The sequence below is a fragment of the Acomys minous genome, assembly GCF_964271855.1.
Source record: "Acomys minous genome assembly, chromosome: 14".
Classification (NCBI taxonomy): Eukaryota; Metazoa; Chordata; class Mammalia; order Rodentia; family Muridae; genus Acomys; species Acomys minous.
In genome coordinates, this window is record NC_140496.1 from 110,947,792 (window position 1) to 110,966,272 (window position 18,481).

An 18,481-nucleotide genomic window follows, 5' to 3' on the forward strand; every position below is an offset into this window, starting at 1 on the left:
CTGTGAGACATATGAGTGTCCGTGTAGATTCATACTTTCTAAGCACACTAATAAACTAGTGGCTGAGTTCTCAAGAGAATATCAAAGAAAAAAAGTGGACAATCAGTTTAAGAGGGGTTTCACATACTGGCAGCAGTTACCATTCAAGAGCCATGGTTGGCAAGACCTAAAAATGGCTCCTACGATTCCTGATGCCCTGGATTATAACCTCGCCCTGAGTCTAGAAAGGGTTTGGGAGTATAATGGTATGACCCTCCTTTTATTGGGTACGCAATGTACCAAAACGGTGGAATCATTTCGCCTACGGCGTCACATGGAATATAAGACTCGAGCGACAACAATAGCTGTTGTGAGCAGCTGTAGCAGCAGCAGCAGCAGGATCGGGAGAAGCTCTCCTGTGGGCTTCGGAGCAATAAGCTCCATGGTGTTCGAGGGCCACGGACTGCACGTCTGATGTCTGTCTCTAGGAGCTGTGAGAAAGACCTGGCCAGTATCTGCAAAGAAAACGATGACCTCAATACTCGTGGGCTGAGCTCCATAGAACCAGCAAGCAGAATAGCTCACAAGATGACACCAAGCTTCAGCTGGGATTACAAACAGAAATCTACACCTTGGTACATGCCCAGTGAGACACTGAGAAGCAACTGCAACTAAGCCCCCCAGCCTTCTCAGCCACAGAAGCTAAGAGATATAAATGTGCTGTCTGTGCCGCTAATTTCGTGTTGAATTGATACTCAGTGTACACGCACACACACGCGCACACACGCACATGCATGTGCACAGCCAACACAAGCTACCTTTCCCTTTGTGGTTTTCCCACATGGCTTGTGCACAGGGAAATGGACCAGCACTCTAGAACTTTGGAATATAAAGGTACAGCTAAGCTATAATACTGGGATCTGCAGAAAAAGGAGTGCAGACTGCCAAGCAGAAGTACCTTCCCCAAAACATTTTGAGGTGAATAGAGAGGACATCTCTCTAGCAACAATTTGAATATAAAAGTACACCTGAGGTGTAGCAACTTGCTGAAAAGTATTTGGGGTGAGAATATGGGCTGTATGGCTATTTATTGTCCAGCTGACGCACAAGAAAACATTCCCTGTTCGCAGGAGGGACCTGTTTGTGTTTTTGTCACAAATGCCATTCTTGGCTAATCTCATAGACCTCACTTCAAGGAAAGGGTGGTGACACTGTCGGTCACTGTAACTTACTCTCTGCAGTCTGCTTTAGTCAAATGCTTTGCCTCTTTAGCTCCCTGATGCCATCTGTTCAGAGCCTTTTGCGTCACTACTCATAACCCAGAGCATCCACTGTGCAGTCTGCGAGCCACAGTCCAGTGGCCCTCATGACATTGCCAGTGTGTTTGTGGAAGAGGACCCAGGAAACATGTCATGCTTTGCTGCACAAACACATAAATGCTTGTTGGCATATTGCAACATTATAGAATCATAGCATTTACAACGCACCCATCTTCTCTCCACATAGCTTCTAACCCTTCTGGGCCCCCCTCATGGCGTCTCTGGAATCTGAACACTGAAAAGCCAGCTGGGAGCCTGCCTCTCCCCCATAGTCACCAGCAGCAAGGGCAGGTGAGGGGCCCTGGGTGAGTCATGAAGCAGTCTCCTTAGGGTAAGCAATGCCCATCATTTGAACAAAACTTTCAATGACCCAGGAAAGCAGGCTGAAGCTGTGCCAATTAAAAGCAGGAAAAGATATGGTGTAAAGGGGAAAGCTGGTTTTGCGCTGCCACAAGAAAAGCCCTGGCAAGGGGCAAGAGTAACCATAGCAATTGCTACCTAACATGCCATTTGGAGCCCTGGATGGCAAAAACAATAGATGCAGGGGCAAACTGAAGGAACCTAGAACTACCTGGTCCTCTCTGGGGAACAGGGAGAGTCCACACACAGCTCCACAAGGGTGATCAGCAGTGTAGAGTGGGCAGGCCAGAACCCTGGACCCATCCTGGGCTATCATAAGCCACTCTTAAGTTGTGCGTATTCCATCTCAGGCGCACTGTAGAGAACTTTTCTGTTGACTTGAGTCTCCTAGTAGCTTCTCCAGCTGCAGTCACTCCTTTATTACAGTAATTGCATGCCACTCACTAGCTCCCATCACTAGCTCCTCCCCAGCCTCAATGATAACCACTGTATGAGATTAATTCTGAAGTTATTAAACTTAACATAAATAATATAGACTTTTCCACTTTGTGTCTGGATTCTTCAATTCAATATTGTGTTTGTGGGTGACACATGCATGTTGTCCACGCAGCTTTGATGTTACTCTTAGTGTTGCATGCTGTATTCCGCTAAACAACTGTGTGATTATCTGTTTACTCAGGCTACCATTGATAAAGTCAGGAAACTTCCCACTGGGAGCATCATGAGGAGCCAAGTTATGAACACCGCTGTACATGTCTTCAGTAGAAGCACTCACAGGGCTTAGGAAACACCCTGAGGAGTTTCAGGGGTATAGTGTACGCATGCATTTGTTCTGACTGAGTAGAGCCCGACAAGTGTTTTCCAGAGGAAAACAATACTACTTGCCTTGTTTTGGAACCACATAAAGATCACTGGATTCAAAACACTGTAAGACAAACCTACTCTAAGCTGAAAACAAATATAACATAGTCTTGCAAAGCTGTGCACTATAGAGTGTAAGCTCTTCCTGCTCATCTTAGCTCACTGTTACTATCCAGAATCGCAAGCATACCAAATAGCATTAGATTAAGAAAAGTTCACAGTTCAGCTATGATGTCCCCTGGGTGGTATACTCACAGCATGCTGAAACCAAAATACCATCAGTGAGACCATGTCAGGCTGAGGACACACGCCTGCAATTGATGTGGACTTCAGCCGTCCTCTAACTTCTACTTGTCTAAGCTTCTCTTTGTTCACTTTGATGCATAGGCAGTAGCACTACATGTGGTTTTAATTTGCACTTCCCTAACTTGCAGCAACAGAGGATGGGGGCTGGCTCACTGCTGCTTTGCTTTCCCATTCACCACAAGGAAAACTTGGATAAAACACAGCCTTATCTATGGGCAAACTGCAGCAGAAAGCCAAAGCTTAGTGGTGTGAGTTTGTTAATGGTTGCTTCACTTAGCTTTGCTATTTCCTGTTGTAGCTGGCAGTGAAGCTGGTAAATCTGTAACATCAGCACAATTAGTAGTAACTGAATTAATAAAAGAAAAACCACTTTGTTTCAAGCCATAGGATCTGAGGAAACACACATCTATGAGCTACCAGTTTGGGAGGAAATACTTAATCACCACTCCTTCCCAACCAGAATGAGAGCAGAGAAACTATACGTCTGTATAACACAGAGCAAAGTAAGTCTCTGTAGCCTTGGGGGTAAAAAAACAACCCACACCTTTCTCTTTTCTCACATCACTTCACCATGTTAGGGCCCTAGTCAAATGCTACAGCTATGATACGCTGCTAACACTCCAAGGGAACCTCATATTACCACACAAAGGGAACAGTACAAGACAAGAGTATGTGAGAGGAATCTAAGGGGGAAAGTGGATGGAAAAGTGTGTCCTCCAAATCTAGTACGAACCCACACAATTTCTGGGCTTATGCATCAGCTGATCAGGTGCAGAACAAAATCAAAGCAGGATGGAAATAGTTCATGTAATGGACTACAGTTAAAAGAACTGCTACGGTATGCTCCAAGTGTTTGTGTATAGGACAGACTCGAATAGCACAGCAGGGGCTGGAGAGCTGGCTCTAGTGGTTAAGATTACTCACTGACTACTCTTCCAGAGGTGCTGGGTTCAAATCCCAGCATCCACATGGTGGCTCACAATTATCTGTAACCCCAGTTCCAGGGGACCCACACCTTCTCCTGGACTCTGAGGGCATCCAGCATGCATGTGGGACACAAATATACATGCAGACAAAACACCCATATACAATGTTTTTAAAAGCACAACAAATATTGAGGAGCTAACTGATATAGAACCAGTACTCACATGCAAGACTGAGCCTGTGGTGCCAGCCCAAGGATTACTTGCTAAAAGAAAAGAAAAATTCCACATTACCCAAGATAAGAATCCAAGGGGTGAGGGAGGAATCAGTGATTACAGAATACAAAATAACTGGGAAGGCACTGACAACTATCAAAGTACAACCAAGAGCTTCCAACTGAGATGGCCAGGCTGTTATAATTACCAAAGGTTAGACATTAAAACTAAAACATAGCTTAACATTTTTTTTCTCCTAGATATGAGCTATATGCTAGAAAACTTTTCTCATGAAAATGGCAGAACCACTCTTTCACATGAGTATTGATCACAATGGCAAAACACAGAGTTTGAGGGCTAACTGTAAGAATGTTTGCATGAGTATTGTGATAAACTGCAGGTTTGGGGCTTAACTGTCACAATAAAGAATTTTTAACTGTGTAACTGAAATATAGGTGAGCTACATGCAGTTACCTGCAAATTCAGAAACAATGTTGAACTAAAAACAATCCTCTATAGCAACAAATTACCCCTATTTCTCACTTTAAAAACTACACTGTAACACATACAGTACATGAAATAAATCTTTTATAAACCATGAGAATAAAGTCAAAGGGCCAGGGTCTTATCTGGGGAAAGGCAGAGGATTGGGATCAGATGACACCAGTAATTGCGTCAATATTGACGTCCTATTTCTAAAATGTTTGGATGGTTCTCATGTGTTCAGGGCTTAACTCTTACACGTATATTTAAAAAGCTAAGTTTTTAAACAACATCCCCAAAAGGAGAGTTCTCCTCCTTTATCAATACGACTTTTCCATCCAAATACTAAGCGGCCTGGCAACACAAGGATTTCTAAGCCAAGTGGAGCTAAAAGTGAGACCATGTTCTCCTGGGGGGGGGGGGGCGCGGAAAAGCCTGGTGTTTTTTTCAGTATTGGTGTTTCTGAGGTTCGAAGTTGGTCTGGACGAAACACCAATGTCCGGGGCAACATGGGCTAAGCCTCATATTCTGTCCAAAAATAAGTAAATAAATAAAATAAAAACTAAGTATCTTCTCCAAAGACTCGAACCGCCCACCTTATAGCTCGCCCCAGTAAACCCTAGGTAACAAGCAGGCTCAGGCTTCTGAGTCCCGATCGAGTCACTTCCGCCTCCGCGCTCCTTAGCCCCGCCCCGGAAGCGGAAGTGCCTTCTTCTGGGTCCTTCAACCTATAAAGGCCTCTGCTGCGCCTGCGGCGCCATGATGGCCGCCGGGCCGGGCTGTCCGTAGGGCGCCTGCGCGGGAACGCGGTGAGGCCTCATCGGGGCACAGCCACAGTTCGGGCGGCGGGTTCTCGGGCGTCGTCTCCGCACGGCGGCTCCAGGCTCGCGGCCAGGAGGCCTGCGTCACCCCCTCTTTTCCTCCCACCCCCACCCCACAGCGGAGGGCGGGTCTGGCGGCGCGCGGGCAGCCCGGCGCGAGGCCCCGCGGCTCCGGTGGGGACGTCGCTGCGGGCGGTCGTGCTCCCGGAGTCCAAGATGTCGACCAAGAATTTCCGAGTCAGTGACGGGGACTGGATCTGCCCTGACAAGAAGTGAGCGCGGCGGCGGGGCGGCGTGGGGCCCGGGGGCGGCGGGGCGACCCCGGTGAGGGCGGCGGCGGGGCCGCGGCCTTTGTGGGGACGGCGGGGCGGCCGCCGCCGGCCCTGAGCGGTCGCGGGCGGCCCGCACGTGACCCCGCGCGGAGCTCCGCTCTCGGCCCCGTCGCTCCTGCTCCGCGCTCGGACGCGGCCGCTCGCTGTGCGCTGCGAGCCTCCCCGCGGCCCCCGTGCTTTCGGGAGCCTGCTGGCCCTCCCCGGTGACTTGGCTTTTCTCACCCTCCAGGAAGCCCGAGCGCGTACGTGGCCCGTGAAGCCGGTGTGCTCGGCTTATGGCCCCGGGAATCGCCCCGAATAGGTGTCCCTATTTAAAAGGAAAACAAAAACAAAAAAGCAAAAAACCAACCCTGTGGTGCACCAGCTCGTGTTCTTAGAGAGCCAGCGCCGGAGGAAGCCCCGGTTGATTGCCAGCTCTAGCCGCTGCAGAGTATAAACTTGAAATGCCTTTGCTAGGAAATAGAGTTAACACCTAGTAGCATACTGTGTAGGGAGCAGGGGAAGCGATGTCACTCATCCTGACGCCTGGCTCGGTCGGTGTGATCAGGCGTAAGCTCAGAGCAGAACCCAGGCCCTCTTGGGCTGTCACTGAAGGGAACTGACACTTTGCAACCCTTCAGAGATTTAGAAAGACGCCAGCCTCTGCCTTCCATGTGGCTCGCAGAAAAATGCGTTGTCTGTGTTCTTACCGAAAATACACACAGATACTTCGAGAGGACTCTTCGATGGTGGTCACCTACCTAAAGGCAGAAATAAAGTGTTATTTCTACTGAATAAATAAATCCAGGAGACCGTTTTTCAGAGTACATTCTCAGTGTTACTTGGGTCGTGTCTTTTTTTTTTTTTAACAGACAAAAGCAACCTTTTAGGTTGGATGGAGTTATTCAGTGTAGTGTTAAACTTCTGTTTACTTGTTTATCTCATTTTTTTTTTAATCCGGTGGTATCTGGTTTTCGGTTTTTTAACTTAACCGTTGTTATCACCCGTCGAAGGGAACATTCGTGAATCCCCTGAATACTTCTGTACTTGTTCTTTCCTGGCAGATCCATCCCCAGGATCTTGGGGAGGGGGCAGCAGTTACTGGCTTTTGGGTTCTTAAGACAGCTTCCAAGTGTAGCTGTGGTTGTCCCGAAACTCACAGTTAGCTGCCTGCCTCTCCCTCCTCAGTGATGGGATTAAAGGTGTGGGCCACCACACCCAGCTTGGATACTGTGTTTCTAAAATTCATCACATTTATTTCTTGTACTGAGAGTTAATTAAAAAAAAAACAACTCTGGTATCTTGTCTAATTGTTGAAGAAGATTCTGATGACACCTTGGAACAAGGGAATTTAATATAACTTTGAGACATGCTCATCTGAAGATAGCAAGATTTGGGTCCTGACATGGTTAAGGTAGTTGTGAGTACAAGGTTGAGCTTTTCACTCAGCTCTTGTTTCATCTTAGACATCTAGAAATTACTATTTTAAGTGTTTCTTGTTTTTATTTTCAGGTGTGGAAATGTAAACTTCGCTAGGAGAACCAGCTGTAACAGATGTGGTCGGGGTGAGTGCTCATGGACAGGTCTCTTACTACTGTATAAGCAGCTGGTTTCCTCCCAGGATTTAGATTGCATTTTTTTGTCTGTTTTCAGAGAAGACAACTGAGGCCAAGATGATGAAAGCCGGGGGAACAGAAATAGGAAAGACACTGGCAGAGAAGAGCCGGGGCCTATTTAGTGCAAATGACTGGCAGTGCAAAACGTATGTGCTTCATTCAGACTGCTGTCTGTTACTGTAGCAAAATATTGCCACTTACCAGACATTAAGATGTTGAACTTTTTCTAATTATGTGACAAGATACTGTGTCCTTTTAAGCCAAACATTTATTGATCTTACTGTAAGAATGTTGAAAGGGAAATTTTAAGTTGTATCTTTCCAGGGGTGTTCCCAGCTGTTGCTGTGGTAGAGTGTTTATGAGCTGATAACCAGAGATGGGCAGCATTGAAAGCTCTGTGGTCTATCTACTTCTTGCTACTAAGTAATTGCATAGTTTTACTTGGGGTTTTTGTTTGTCTCTTATAATATGAAAGTACCTTGGAAAGCATAAGTTGCTTTCTATAATAAATTATTTCATGTTAGATTTCTTAATATTGTTGCCTTTCAAGTTTAGTTTATTTTGTATTGATTTTTTCCAATCTCCACATTTTGTGCTGTGTAAATAAATCATACATATATGAAATAACACTGCATCAGAAAAGTGTCTTGTATAAAACTGTGGACACCTGTAGATAGACCTTGAGTCTGTAAGGTAAAATTGTCTACCAATAAACATAGGTCAAAGGATTTCTTAGAGGGCACTAAGAACAGTATTTTTTTTTAAATTTAGATTATTCATTAATGAGCATTACTTCATACTAATTTTTTACCAAAAATCTTCAATTAATATTTTTTTCAATGTTTGGGGCCTTCTAAATTGATGTTTTTTACAATTGTAGTTGCAGTAATGTGAATTGGGCCAGAAGATCAGAGTGTAACATGTGTAATACTCCAAAGTATGCTAAATTAGAAGAAAGAACAGGTAAGACACAGCCGCATTCTAATGCCTCAGTTATTACACTACCTTCTCAAGAGAGCACAGGAAAGAAGGAAACCTGTATTTTCTCCTTCAGTTTGTGTGTGTGTGAATGTTCTGTTTATGTAAGCCATACATGGCCTCAAACTCAGTGTATAATGAAGGATAGCTTTCACCTCTCTACTTCTGCCTCATCCTCCTGTGTGCTGCTGTGATAAGCATGTCCCAGCACATCTTATGTTATTTACAGGGTTTTTCCCCCTTAACACTCAATTTTTTTTCTTTATAATTTCATTTTACGAAATAGTGTTAGGCAGCCCTTCACTAGCATTTGGGGTTCTAGGATACTTTGATAGGGCCTTTCTGCCCACCTGGGTGGGTGGGTGCTAGTTGGTAAGGGTACTGCAGCAGTGTGCACCGAGTATGACAGAAAGGTATAGGATACTCCCCCTCCTCCCCTAGACATGGGCTCTCAGTGCAGCCTGGCTGTCCTGGACTTGCTTTGTAGACCAGGGTGGCCTCACAATCACAGAGATCCCGCCTGCTTCTGCCTCCCTGATTGCTAGGAGTACACACGTGCACTGCCACGCCTGTGGGTAAAGGATACTTTTAAAGGCATCCTGTTAAGCCTAAAATATATTCTTAACCTTATCCACATTTTAGAATTATTAGTGAAACTTCAAAAACACTGTGTTATGGAAATAACTATGTTCTGATTAGATTTAAAGCTCTTTAAAGAAGACAGACTCAAACATGGTACCATGAACACGGCAAGCACAGTCCATGGCTGGGTAGGTTACAGACCTAGGGCAAGCCTGATACAGTGGTTCTGTTGTTTCTGTATGTCAGTGGCAAACCTGTGGCAGAAAACAGTTTTCCCACTGCCAGCAATTAACCCAACCATTGATTATGTCACAAGTATGCAGCATGCCAGGCTCTTGAGTAGGTAAAACGACTTTCCTCATTGGCCTCTTTTCCCTAAGTGCACACCACTGTCCCTGTTTGGTTTCTGGAGATCAATCAGAGGTCTAGTGGCAGATAGAACTCTTGGATCAAGTCCTTCCAGGCTATTCTTTCTCCACTTGATCTATCAGTCCATCTATCTGTCTCTGTCTACACGTGTTTATTTTTAATTCTTGATGTGTGAGAGCCTTATTACCTAACATCCTAGGTGTTCTTATCATGGCTTGGATTCCACCTATAACTCCCACAAGCAGCTTTGCCTCCTGCAAGTGCTGCCTGTTACTTCCTCCTTCCTGTCAGTGCTCTGGGCTTCTCCCTGTTAGTCTGTATTCCATCTCCACTGGGTATGTGGACTCTTCAGAGGCCTTCCTTAGGCCTCTCTTAGATTGCTGTGTATTTCCTTCTAAAACCAAAATTTTAAAGTAACAAGAGATACACTGTAATACCCAGACTCGTGTGTCCAGATCAGATTTCTTTGTTCTACCTACACAGCTACTTGTCTTACAGTGTCGTGTAATTGTTGAACCCATCACATCCTAACTGAATCTGTGAGCCCCTCCTACGGCCTTACTTCTTGAAGAGCTCTGTGACTTGTGCTTAATGCTGCCCTCAGGAAGATTGCTCCTTGGGTCCATGCGCCCTAGCCCTTTGTTCATCCTAATCCTACCTTCAGTATATGTACTATCTGATAAATATATAAATTTAACTCCTGGTTCTTATAAACCAAGAGCTAGAAGAAATTACAAGGGAGAAAAAATTTCTTTTAAAACTTTGTCATAGCAGAAGATAAAGATGTTCTGCACGTGTATTTCATAAAGGACCTATCAAAGAAAAATTTTTAAGTTATAAAGATCTCTAAGTACTGCTGTGGCTTTACAACTAAAATAGATCTGACTTATTCGCTATCAGTTTTACTTGTAAAAGACAAGTAATTATTAGTTACAGAAATAACCGCCATTAATTAGTTTTTCATTTTCTGTTAGCTGGGAAAAATGTGATCACAATCATTTTGTTATTTGAGTTGTTACAGCAATCTATGCTCCTCTTTTTAAAGGATATGGAGGTGGTTTTAACGAAAGAGAAAATGTTGAATATATAGAAAGAGAAGAATCCGATGGGGAATATGATGAGGTAAGCTCTCAGTGGGTATTTGCAGACTAAATGTTAAGTTAGAGAAATTTAATAAATACCTAGAGTTCAGAAAAACTCTTCAGTGTGTGCATGGGATGCATACAGTAGAGGGAGTGCATGTGCCCGTGTGTGTGTGCCTGTAGAGACTGTAGGTTGAAACTGGTGTCTTCTTGTTTTAGGAGTTAGTGTCTCCTTTGCTTCATTGAACCTATAACTCATCGACCATTGGCTGGACTAGCTGACCAATGGGCATCCTCCATCTCCACCTGCAAGTGCAGGGATTACAGGCTCAAATTCCCACATCTGCCTTTCTAGATGGAAATGAATAGTTTTGAAAATAAAATAATTACCATGTTTTTAACCTATGGAAATCTTTTGAAATTTTTTTCTCTAGTTCGGACGTAAAAAGAAAAAATACAGGGGGAAGGCAGTTGGTCCTGCGTCCATATTAAAGGAAGTTGAAGATAAAGAATCAGAGGGAGAAGAAGAGGATGAGGATGAAGATCTGTCTAAATATAAGCTGGATGAGGTGATGTCCCCTGTCCATTCTTCCCTAATCTTACTTGAACTTTTCTGGAGCACAAGATGCTTTTGACACCTCACTCTCCTGCTCCCACCCAGCAGGGGAGTGAGGAGGACAGCTGTCACCTCGGTGTGAGTTTACAGTCCAGACACGGGGCACTTTGAAGTCTGATCTTAGAAGTCTTGGAATGCAAGTGTTTTTAAAAAACAAATGACATGTATTTACCTCGTAATTACTTATTTTTAATCCTCTAAGCCAAGCTCATAGAAGAGCTAGGTGCCTGATAATCAGTGTGATAAGTGGCACATTGAAGTGCTAGGTGCACACAACCAAGCAAGTGGTTTATTGTAATACAGAGAAAACAGTATTCTAAACTAAGGCTGGTGGTAATGGACCACGGACTCCGGACAGAGCTGAAACTTGCTGACGGTCTGTTTGGAGCATGTTGTGAGAACCAGGGGGTTCTGACCTTGCGTGGTTCTCCAGCCTCTTCTGTCAGACAGAGGGTCAACTCCCAAGTGGAAAATGAGCCTGCACGGAAATGTTTAGTGACAGACTTACCTGAAAATGTTCATGTATGATAAATATTCATCCTTTTGGTAGGCATTATTAATATGTAAATGTCTAAATAGAAAAAATTTTTATTAGGACGAGGATGAAGATGATGCTGATCTCTCAAAATATAATCTTGATGCAAGTGAAGAAGAAGATAGTAACAAAAAGAAAACCAACAGACGGAGTCGCTCAAAGTCCCGGTCGACTCACTCCAGGTCTTCATCACGCTCATCCTCCCCCTCCAGTTCAAGGTCCAGGTCCAGGTAAAGGGTGCAGGCCAAGGGTAACGCCAGTCAAAATGTCAGTATCTAACTTTTTACTTACAAACTTTATTTTACTATTTAATTTAAATAAGCTTTTTGTTTCAAGTATTTTAATCAAGTCTCCTTAGCTAGACTTTATCTTTGTACTCTGCATAGAAGTTGCTTGTTCTGTGTCACCCTCTTAGCTTTGTCTAGAGTAACTTAAATACAAAAAGCACTGTGTAAGAGATGTTTATCTATGTACTGTGTGTTCAGATATTGTCAAGTAAAATGGAGATTATTTCAGTATGTTAGAGGATTAGCTCTTAACATTTTTCTGGCTATTAATGATATTTGCACAACTTTTGATTATTTTGTGATTAATCTTCTGAATAAAGAAACAAATCCAGCCTTAGATGCTTACACATCTATAGAGTCTGGCATATTTAGTTGTTGTAAACATGTATTTGATAACATGACTAAAAGTAAGCAACACAAGCCGGGCGTGGTGGTGCACACCTTTAATCCCAGCCCTCAGGAAATAGAGGTAGGCAGATCTCTGTGAGTTTGAAAACAGCCAGGGCTGTTACACAGAAACCCTGTCTCAAACAAAACAAAACAAAAAAGCAACAATGCTTTGTACAGATCACAACTAATGGCCAATTATTTTTAGTCATATTTAGAATAAATGTGTTGCCAGCCATTTTTAGAGTAGTTCTGAGGACTGGGGAAATCTACCCCAGTGATAGAGCCTTATCCAGCATGTAAGGAGCCTTAGCTCAAGACTGAGTTTCTGTTCCTCCCCTACAAAAATAAAAATGTGATAGTCTCTCTTTGTGAGGACAAAGTGAAAATGGTGTCAGAGATGTCGTTTGTGGTTTTCAGAGCGTAAGTGTTGTGTTTCCCTCGGCTCCACAGTAGTGAAACTAATGGAGAGCACTAGGCTGTGTCTTTAGTTCTCTAGGACAAGCAAGTCAAGAGTGGGCATCGTAAGGAGTGTGGCAGTCAGGGAAGTAGTTGTCCACAGTGGAGAATTAAAATGTAAGCTGCAGCCCTGCATGGTGACCTGGTAGTGCTCTCTTCCTACAACCCAGAGACCTTTTGGTAATTTAATCGGGCTTGGAAAGTGGTCACTGAGTTTTTTCAAACCTAGTTTAAGCCTATAGTAAGAAGCTTTGTTTGAGTATTATTGCTTGGAAAATATGATTCTTGCATGGACACCTTTTTATGGGAAAAGTGCACTCTTAATAATTGTCTTTCTTTCAGTGTTCATATCACAAAGCTGAAAAATGTGGTCCTAGGGGAAAAAATGCTTCCATGTTGTTCCAGGTCCCGTTCAAGAAGCTCTTCCAGCTCGCAGTCAAGGTCTCACTCCGGTTCCAGAGAACATTCCAGATCCCGTGGTTCGAAATCAAGGTGAATGAGGTAGCACCTCTCTGTAAAGCAGAGAGGAACATCCTTACAGGCTGCAGGAGGCCCTGCCGCTTTCCCTCATGACTTGGCTTCTGTTTGTCAGCTGTGTGCGAGTGCTAGGGAGCTAACTCACTTGCCTCAGCTTATCTCACCACACAATGCTCCCATGGCGCAGTGCACCAAGACGCTCCCGTGGCTAAAGATGGGGCGGCTGTGCATCCATAGCAGAGATGTGTGTACTGTAGGAAGGTGAAGCCAAGCTACGCCATCGGATAGCCACTGTATTGATGTTACGTTTGCAGTTGTTAACTTAAACTTGACACAAATGAAAAGTTACTGCAGAAGACCAGCCAGCCTATTGTACAGCTTCAAAACATTTTGTTTTACAAGTAGATGTTTACAGAAACAGCTTTGCCAATTTTATCTCGGCTTCTAACGAGTGCTGTGTGTGTCTAGTCAATCTCCTTGACTTTAAAGTTATCTGTGTAACAAACATCCCTCTTAAAAGTAAGTCAAGTAGGATGTTAGCTAGGGTTTGATATAAGCAATGCCATGAACATTTCACTTGTGTTTAGTCAGATAGCAAAGGAAAATGGTAAAGAAGCATTTGAAACGCTAGTTTTTTACTTTCTTGAAAAAAATCTTCTGTACTTCATCAAAATATGCTGCCTTTATGTTAAGTCACTGTATTGTTGTCTACTGCAGGCGCGCAGCATTAATACGAAAGCCTCTAAAATCCCCCTGTGGGAATTCACATTGAAGTTTCCTAACAGCTCTGGAGAAAGGTTCATTGACTTGAGCCCATTCTAGCGTTTGAGGGCAGCTACCGTTGAGTCCCACTGAGGAGAAGAGTGATGGTACACTCACTGAGCCAGTGCACAGTAGCGCAAAGGTGCTTTCTTATGTGTATTAACGTGTTGGTGCTCACTTCAAACCCTTGCGTCTTGGTGTGGGCCCTTTGGGAACTGAAGGACTGAGGCTCACGGAGCAGCCTTCATATCCTTCCCAAACATTGTAATTGCTTACAACTTTCCAAAGAAGTCTCCTTTTGGGCTTTCTCATTTTATTTTAAGCCCAAAGATGATTTTTTGGGAAGTTTGAGCTAACTTACTTAAACTAAAAATGTAGATGAAGATAAATTTGCATTTTAAATTGCACATTACTTCCACCTAAAACATGAATATTACCACTTCATAGCACAAGTCTAAGCACAAGTCAAGTTTTAAAGTTGGCATTTTCCTTAACTACTTCGCAGTGTGGTGTTCTTTTTATGGTCCATGTCCTTCAGCTCTCTGTAGCACCTTACCTGTAAGAAGTTAAGTTCATTGTCCTCAGCAAGCTTTACATAAATAACATGGATTTACCCCACAAACGGAAGGACCTATTTTCTGACTATGAAGTCACAGAATTGAAGTTACCTCTTGATTTCACTATTTATATACTTTAAATTGGAAAGCTATAAGCAGTTATAAAAATATTCTGTCTTAATTCAGTAAACTTCTTTTTAATTGCCATGGGGTAAATAGAGTTTTCTTAAACATGAAATTAAAATGCTTATGCGTAAATAGAACATGTTCATGGTTGACCCAGAAGCCTTCTGCTGAGTAAGCAGTAAGTATTCCCTCTTATAAAATCCTCATAGTCACAACCCTGTTTGCTTTGGGGAACTGAGCAGTCTTCACTTCTGCCTTTAATGAAACGTCTGCTTTGTCTCTCAATCAATGAAGATCCAGCTCCAGGTCCCACAGGGGCTCTTCCTCCCCACGAAAAAGATCTTACTCGAGTTCTTCATCATCTCCTGAGAGAGACAGGAAGAGGAGTCGCTCTAGACCTTCTTCACCCGCTGTTCGCAAAAAAAGACGAACGAGATCACGGTCACCCGAAAGGTTTGGGTTTCTGTAGAATAAGGATGGGTGTTCTTACGTGTGTTTCATAGGTGGACTTTCTAGGCAAGGGCTAGAGTTCTTTCTCCTTTGTTCCTTTAATTATATTTTTTATCTTTAAATGTCAGAATTCAGATTACTTTGTTTAGCTTGCTTATTAGCTTTAGAAAAAATTAACAGGACAGACTATTCTCTGATCATTTTATTGTTTGATTTTTATTACCATGTATATTATTATAGCCAACTCTCGGTTATTTTGGTGCTTTTAAAGACTGAAACCCAAAAGCTGTATGTTGAAATAATTTACCTGTGTTTGTTTGTTTGTTTTTTTTTAAATTAAATATTAGAAATGGTAGGGATCCTAGGGTACCTGATTAGGAATAACTTGCAGAATTGTTGGGATCTGTCCTCATGTAAATACGTGCACGGGCGTTTCCTTAGTAACTGACTTACATCGAAATTTCCTTTACATGGAAATTAAGTTTGTAGTTAGCACTTTTTTATCTTACATTCCAGATCCACTTCTCTCTTTTGAGGAGGACCTTCTCTGGGTCCTTGTGTCTAGAGTACATCCTCTGCAACAGACTTGATTATTTGGTTTCACTAATTGTTCTTGGTTCTCAATGTCATAAGTAATGATTTGTGACTTCATTTGTAACCTTGGCCAATTTTCCGTATCCTCTCAGCTTGTGAAAGAAAAGAGTAACAGTTAGAGTCTGGTGACAGCTAGGTTCAGAGGGTAGACTGCTATTCCTACTCTCTCAGGTTAGATGATGCCCAGTCTTCTGCCTGTGCACTGTGTATAGGAAGGTTACTCTGTCCTGAGTGAATTCATTGTTGACTCCTTAACCACTTCTGCAGATTCTTATCTTAGCCACATATAACCCCCTAGTTTGTTGTCATCTCAACTTAATGCACATGTTCTTTATTCCATAAGCCAGGTGATTGGTGAAAACATTAAACAACCCTGAGCCCAGGGCCAACCCCTACGGAACACCTCCACTTTGCCCAGGTTGATACTGACTTACTCATATTGGCTGCATGACTCTAGCACTTTAACTAACTGTACAGTCACCTTATGTGATCTAGACTTCCAAAACTACATTGCTTTGAATGTACTTTCTCATGCACTCAGAAGCCTTGCTGTGTTACATAGAGACCTGGTGTGCTCTCTGTGGTACAGCTGACATTGATTTTATTACACACCTTCTTTGTACATGTATATGATTATGGGCTTTTCCCTCATTTACCTTGAATAATTGAGAGGTGGCTATATTTGAAATGAGTGTGTATTCTTAAATTGTAGAGAGTGTTGAGTTAAAATCACACCAATTCTGGGCTCACATCCAAAAGTATGTGTAAGCTACCTTAGGTTTTATACTCCTGTAAGCATCAAGGTCCCTAGTGTTTGCTCTGCTGTTCTTGGTGTTTGCAGTCTTAGGAACAGAAGCTTCGTTTAGTGCTGTTGACAGACCGTGCTGCCCTCTTATGTCTTACAGGCACCACAGGTCGTCTTCCGGATCAACCCATTCTGGTTCCCGTTCAAGTTCAAAAAAGAAATGATGTATTAAAATTAACATCTTTAAAAAACACATTGAGTACAGTGCATGAAGCATATTTTTTAGGACATTGATGTCTCATTTGGTCAGAAGTGCTCCATCTGCTAGTAGAGGTGCATGCCTTTATTGCTTTTCAAAAGAATACAACTGTTTGTGAAATTGAAAGTACATTGCATTTTAAGCCATACTGTTCCCCCAGTATGATGAATTCTCTGTTCATTATTTACAACCATCTGCTTCGTTTAAAGCCATCATAGCTGTAACAGAGTACATTGTTTCCTAAGTTAGATCCTTGTCCTTTTCATTCCTAAATGTCTTATTGACAGAGACGGGTTGCCTGGCCTTGCCTGGACTTCAGACACATGGCAAGGCCAGTTAAACTAGTTGGAGGAACCAATTCTTGTTCCTGTGGGAGGAGTAGGCAACCCGGTCATGTTGATCACCTGTGCCAGTAGGTTCTTACCAGAAGTTAACTACAAAGCTGCAAAGCTGACAACTGGGAACTGTAGTTTCTCTGTGCTGAAGGTGCCTTAGACTCCGTGTCTCTCCTGTCAGCTTCACACCACGACTAATGCAGGAACATCGCGGGGGGAGGGAAAGGTCATCCGCATCTTACTTCAGATGTCTGAGAGACAAGTCTTAAGAAATGTGGGTATCCTTTAAATCTAGTTACCAAATATTGTACTTGATTGACAAAGGTTTTAAAAAGGACGAATCATAGTTAATGAGCAAATGGAAGAAAGCTTTTGAAACCTATTCTCAGTGACAGGCTGACAGAGACATGAATTTAAGTGAACATTTGCCTTGAGATGTCTGATTTTCAACGCTGTAGATATTGAAGTAACAAGAATTCTTATATTTGCATGATTTAAGCAAAATCATTTTCTCCTCACCTGAAAAAACATATGGCTTAAAATGCTTCCAGAGTTTTATTTCTCAAATTAAAATCTGGTCACTTGAGATCCATTTTGTTCTCTGGTTTAGAAGTTCAAAGGTTTCTCTTAACAATCTCTTCCGCAGCAAAGCAAGGTAAGTATCTAAGGGACCGACAGTTGTGCTGGGCTCCTTGTTAGGGAGTTATTTTTCCTGTTTCTCCTCCTTTAGTATTTGTCTTCTGCAGTTTAAATAAGTAAAGCATTCTAAGATGTCTAGTAGACAGATCAAACAAAATGTTTTTATTTTAAAGTGAGTGTTTTTCTCCTCAACTGAACTAAAGATGAAAACAAAATACCGTACGTAGAAATATTTTGGTAATATTTTTACAAGCTTTCCTGTGTTTTGTTTTTGTCTTATTTTCCTTGCTACATTTACTGTAGGTTGCACATGAACTCTTATTCTCTTGTAATTGTGCCTCAGACTTCTCAAAAGTCGACTTTCTGAGTTGCCCAGCTCTTCTAGATCCAACGTGTTAGCCTTGGTTTGTTCTTGTGCTTTCTGTATTTAAAACTTGGGCTGTACTAGGCAAATACAAGATTATAAATTTAGTTAATAGGAGTTTACAAACAGTTCAGATGATTATGATTTGATTTGGTTTAATTGAGCTGTAGACAAATGTAAATAAAATCTGTGAGTCAAGCATCAAGTGTTGTTTATTAGAAGTAAACTAGAAAGTTTTAAGCTCTGATCGAATGTTCTAAACTCATAATGTCTTTTTTTTTTTTTTTTTTACTGTTCACTTTGTTGTGCTCCCTTTCAGACATAACAAACAAGGTGACAGCTTGGAGTGCTTGAGCTTTTCATGTGTGTGCTTGCTGCCGGGAACATCCCATACCTCACTCCCTAGGGTCAGTTAGGAGAGTCACAGTGGTCTTTAAGTTCCTTATGATTCCAGTGGCATCCAGAACAACTGTCAGTACAAGGCAGCTGGAAAGATGATTGGGCATTTGCTGCCATTCTGTGTCCCTTTGCTGCCTGGTGCTCAGGCCACCTACTAGGGCCTAAGAAGGGCTCTGTGGCCTACTTTTGGGTTTTGTTGCTGTTGTTTATTTTGTTTTTTTCTAAGATAAGAATGCCATCATGGCTTTCTTAACCTGGAAGTTGTATTATTTTGGGAAAATAGA

General features: G+C 42.6%; 1 protein-coding gene and 1 long non-coding RNA gene across 4 annotated transcripts; one reads left to right on the forward strand and one right to left on the reverse strand.

Moving 5' to 3' along the window:
- Positions 1–243: 243 nt before the first annotated feature.
- LOC311583463 lies at positions 244–5,175 on the reverse strand. Its single transcript, XR_014774524.1, has 3 exons — positions 5,044–5,175; positions 3,974–4,014; positions 244–494 (listed from the first exon to the last, which is right to left on the reverse strand). It is a non-coding gene; the product is annotated as an uncharacterized lncRNA (long non-coding RNA).
- A 234-nt stretch (positions 5,176–5,409) lies between these two features.
- On the forward strand, positions 5,410–17,999 carry ZRANB2 (zinc finger RANBP2-type containing 2). 3 transcript variants are annotated; one of them, XR_014774523.1, is made up of 11 exons: positions 5,410–5,540; positions 7,092–7,144; positions 7,233–7,341; positions 8,076–8,158; positions 10,170–10,246; positions 10,641–10,775; positions 11,418–11,587; positions 12,896–12,982; positions 14,707–14,865; positions 15,804–15,874; positions 16,362–16,454. XR_014774523.1 is itself a non-coding variant. In XM_084757076.1 (11 exons), the coding sequence occupies exons 1-10, from the start codon at positions 5,485–5,487 to the stop codon at positions 15,831–15,833; spliced, it is 963 nt and encodes a 320-aa protein (XP_084613202.1). In that variant the 5' UTR covers positions 5,410–5,484; the 3' UTR covers positions 15,834–15,874; positions 16,362–17,999. The 3 variants fall into 3 exon arrangements, 2 of the variants coding, with proteins under 2 accessions (XP_084613202.1, XP_084613201.1); XM_084757076.1 differs by having other exon boundaries at positions 15,800–15,874; positions 16,362–17,999; XM_084757075.1 differs by lacking the exon at positions 15,804–15,874 and having other exon boundaries at positions 16,362–17,999.
- Positions 18,000–18,481: the final 482 nt, after the last annotated feature.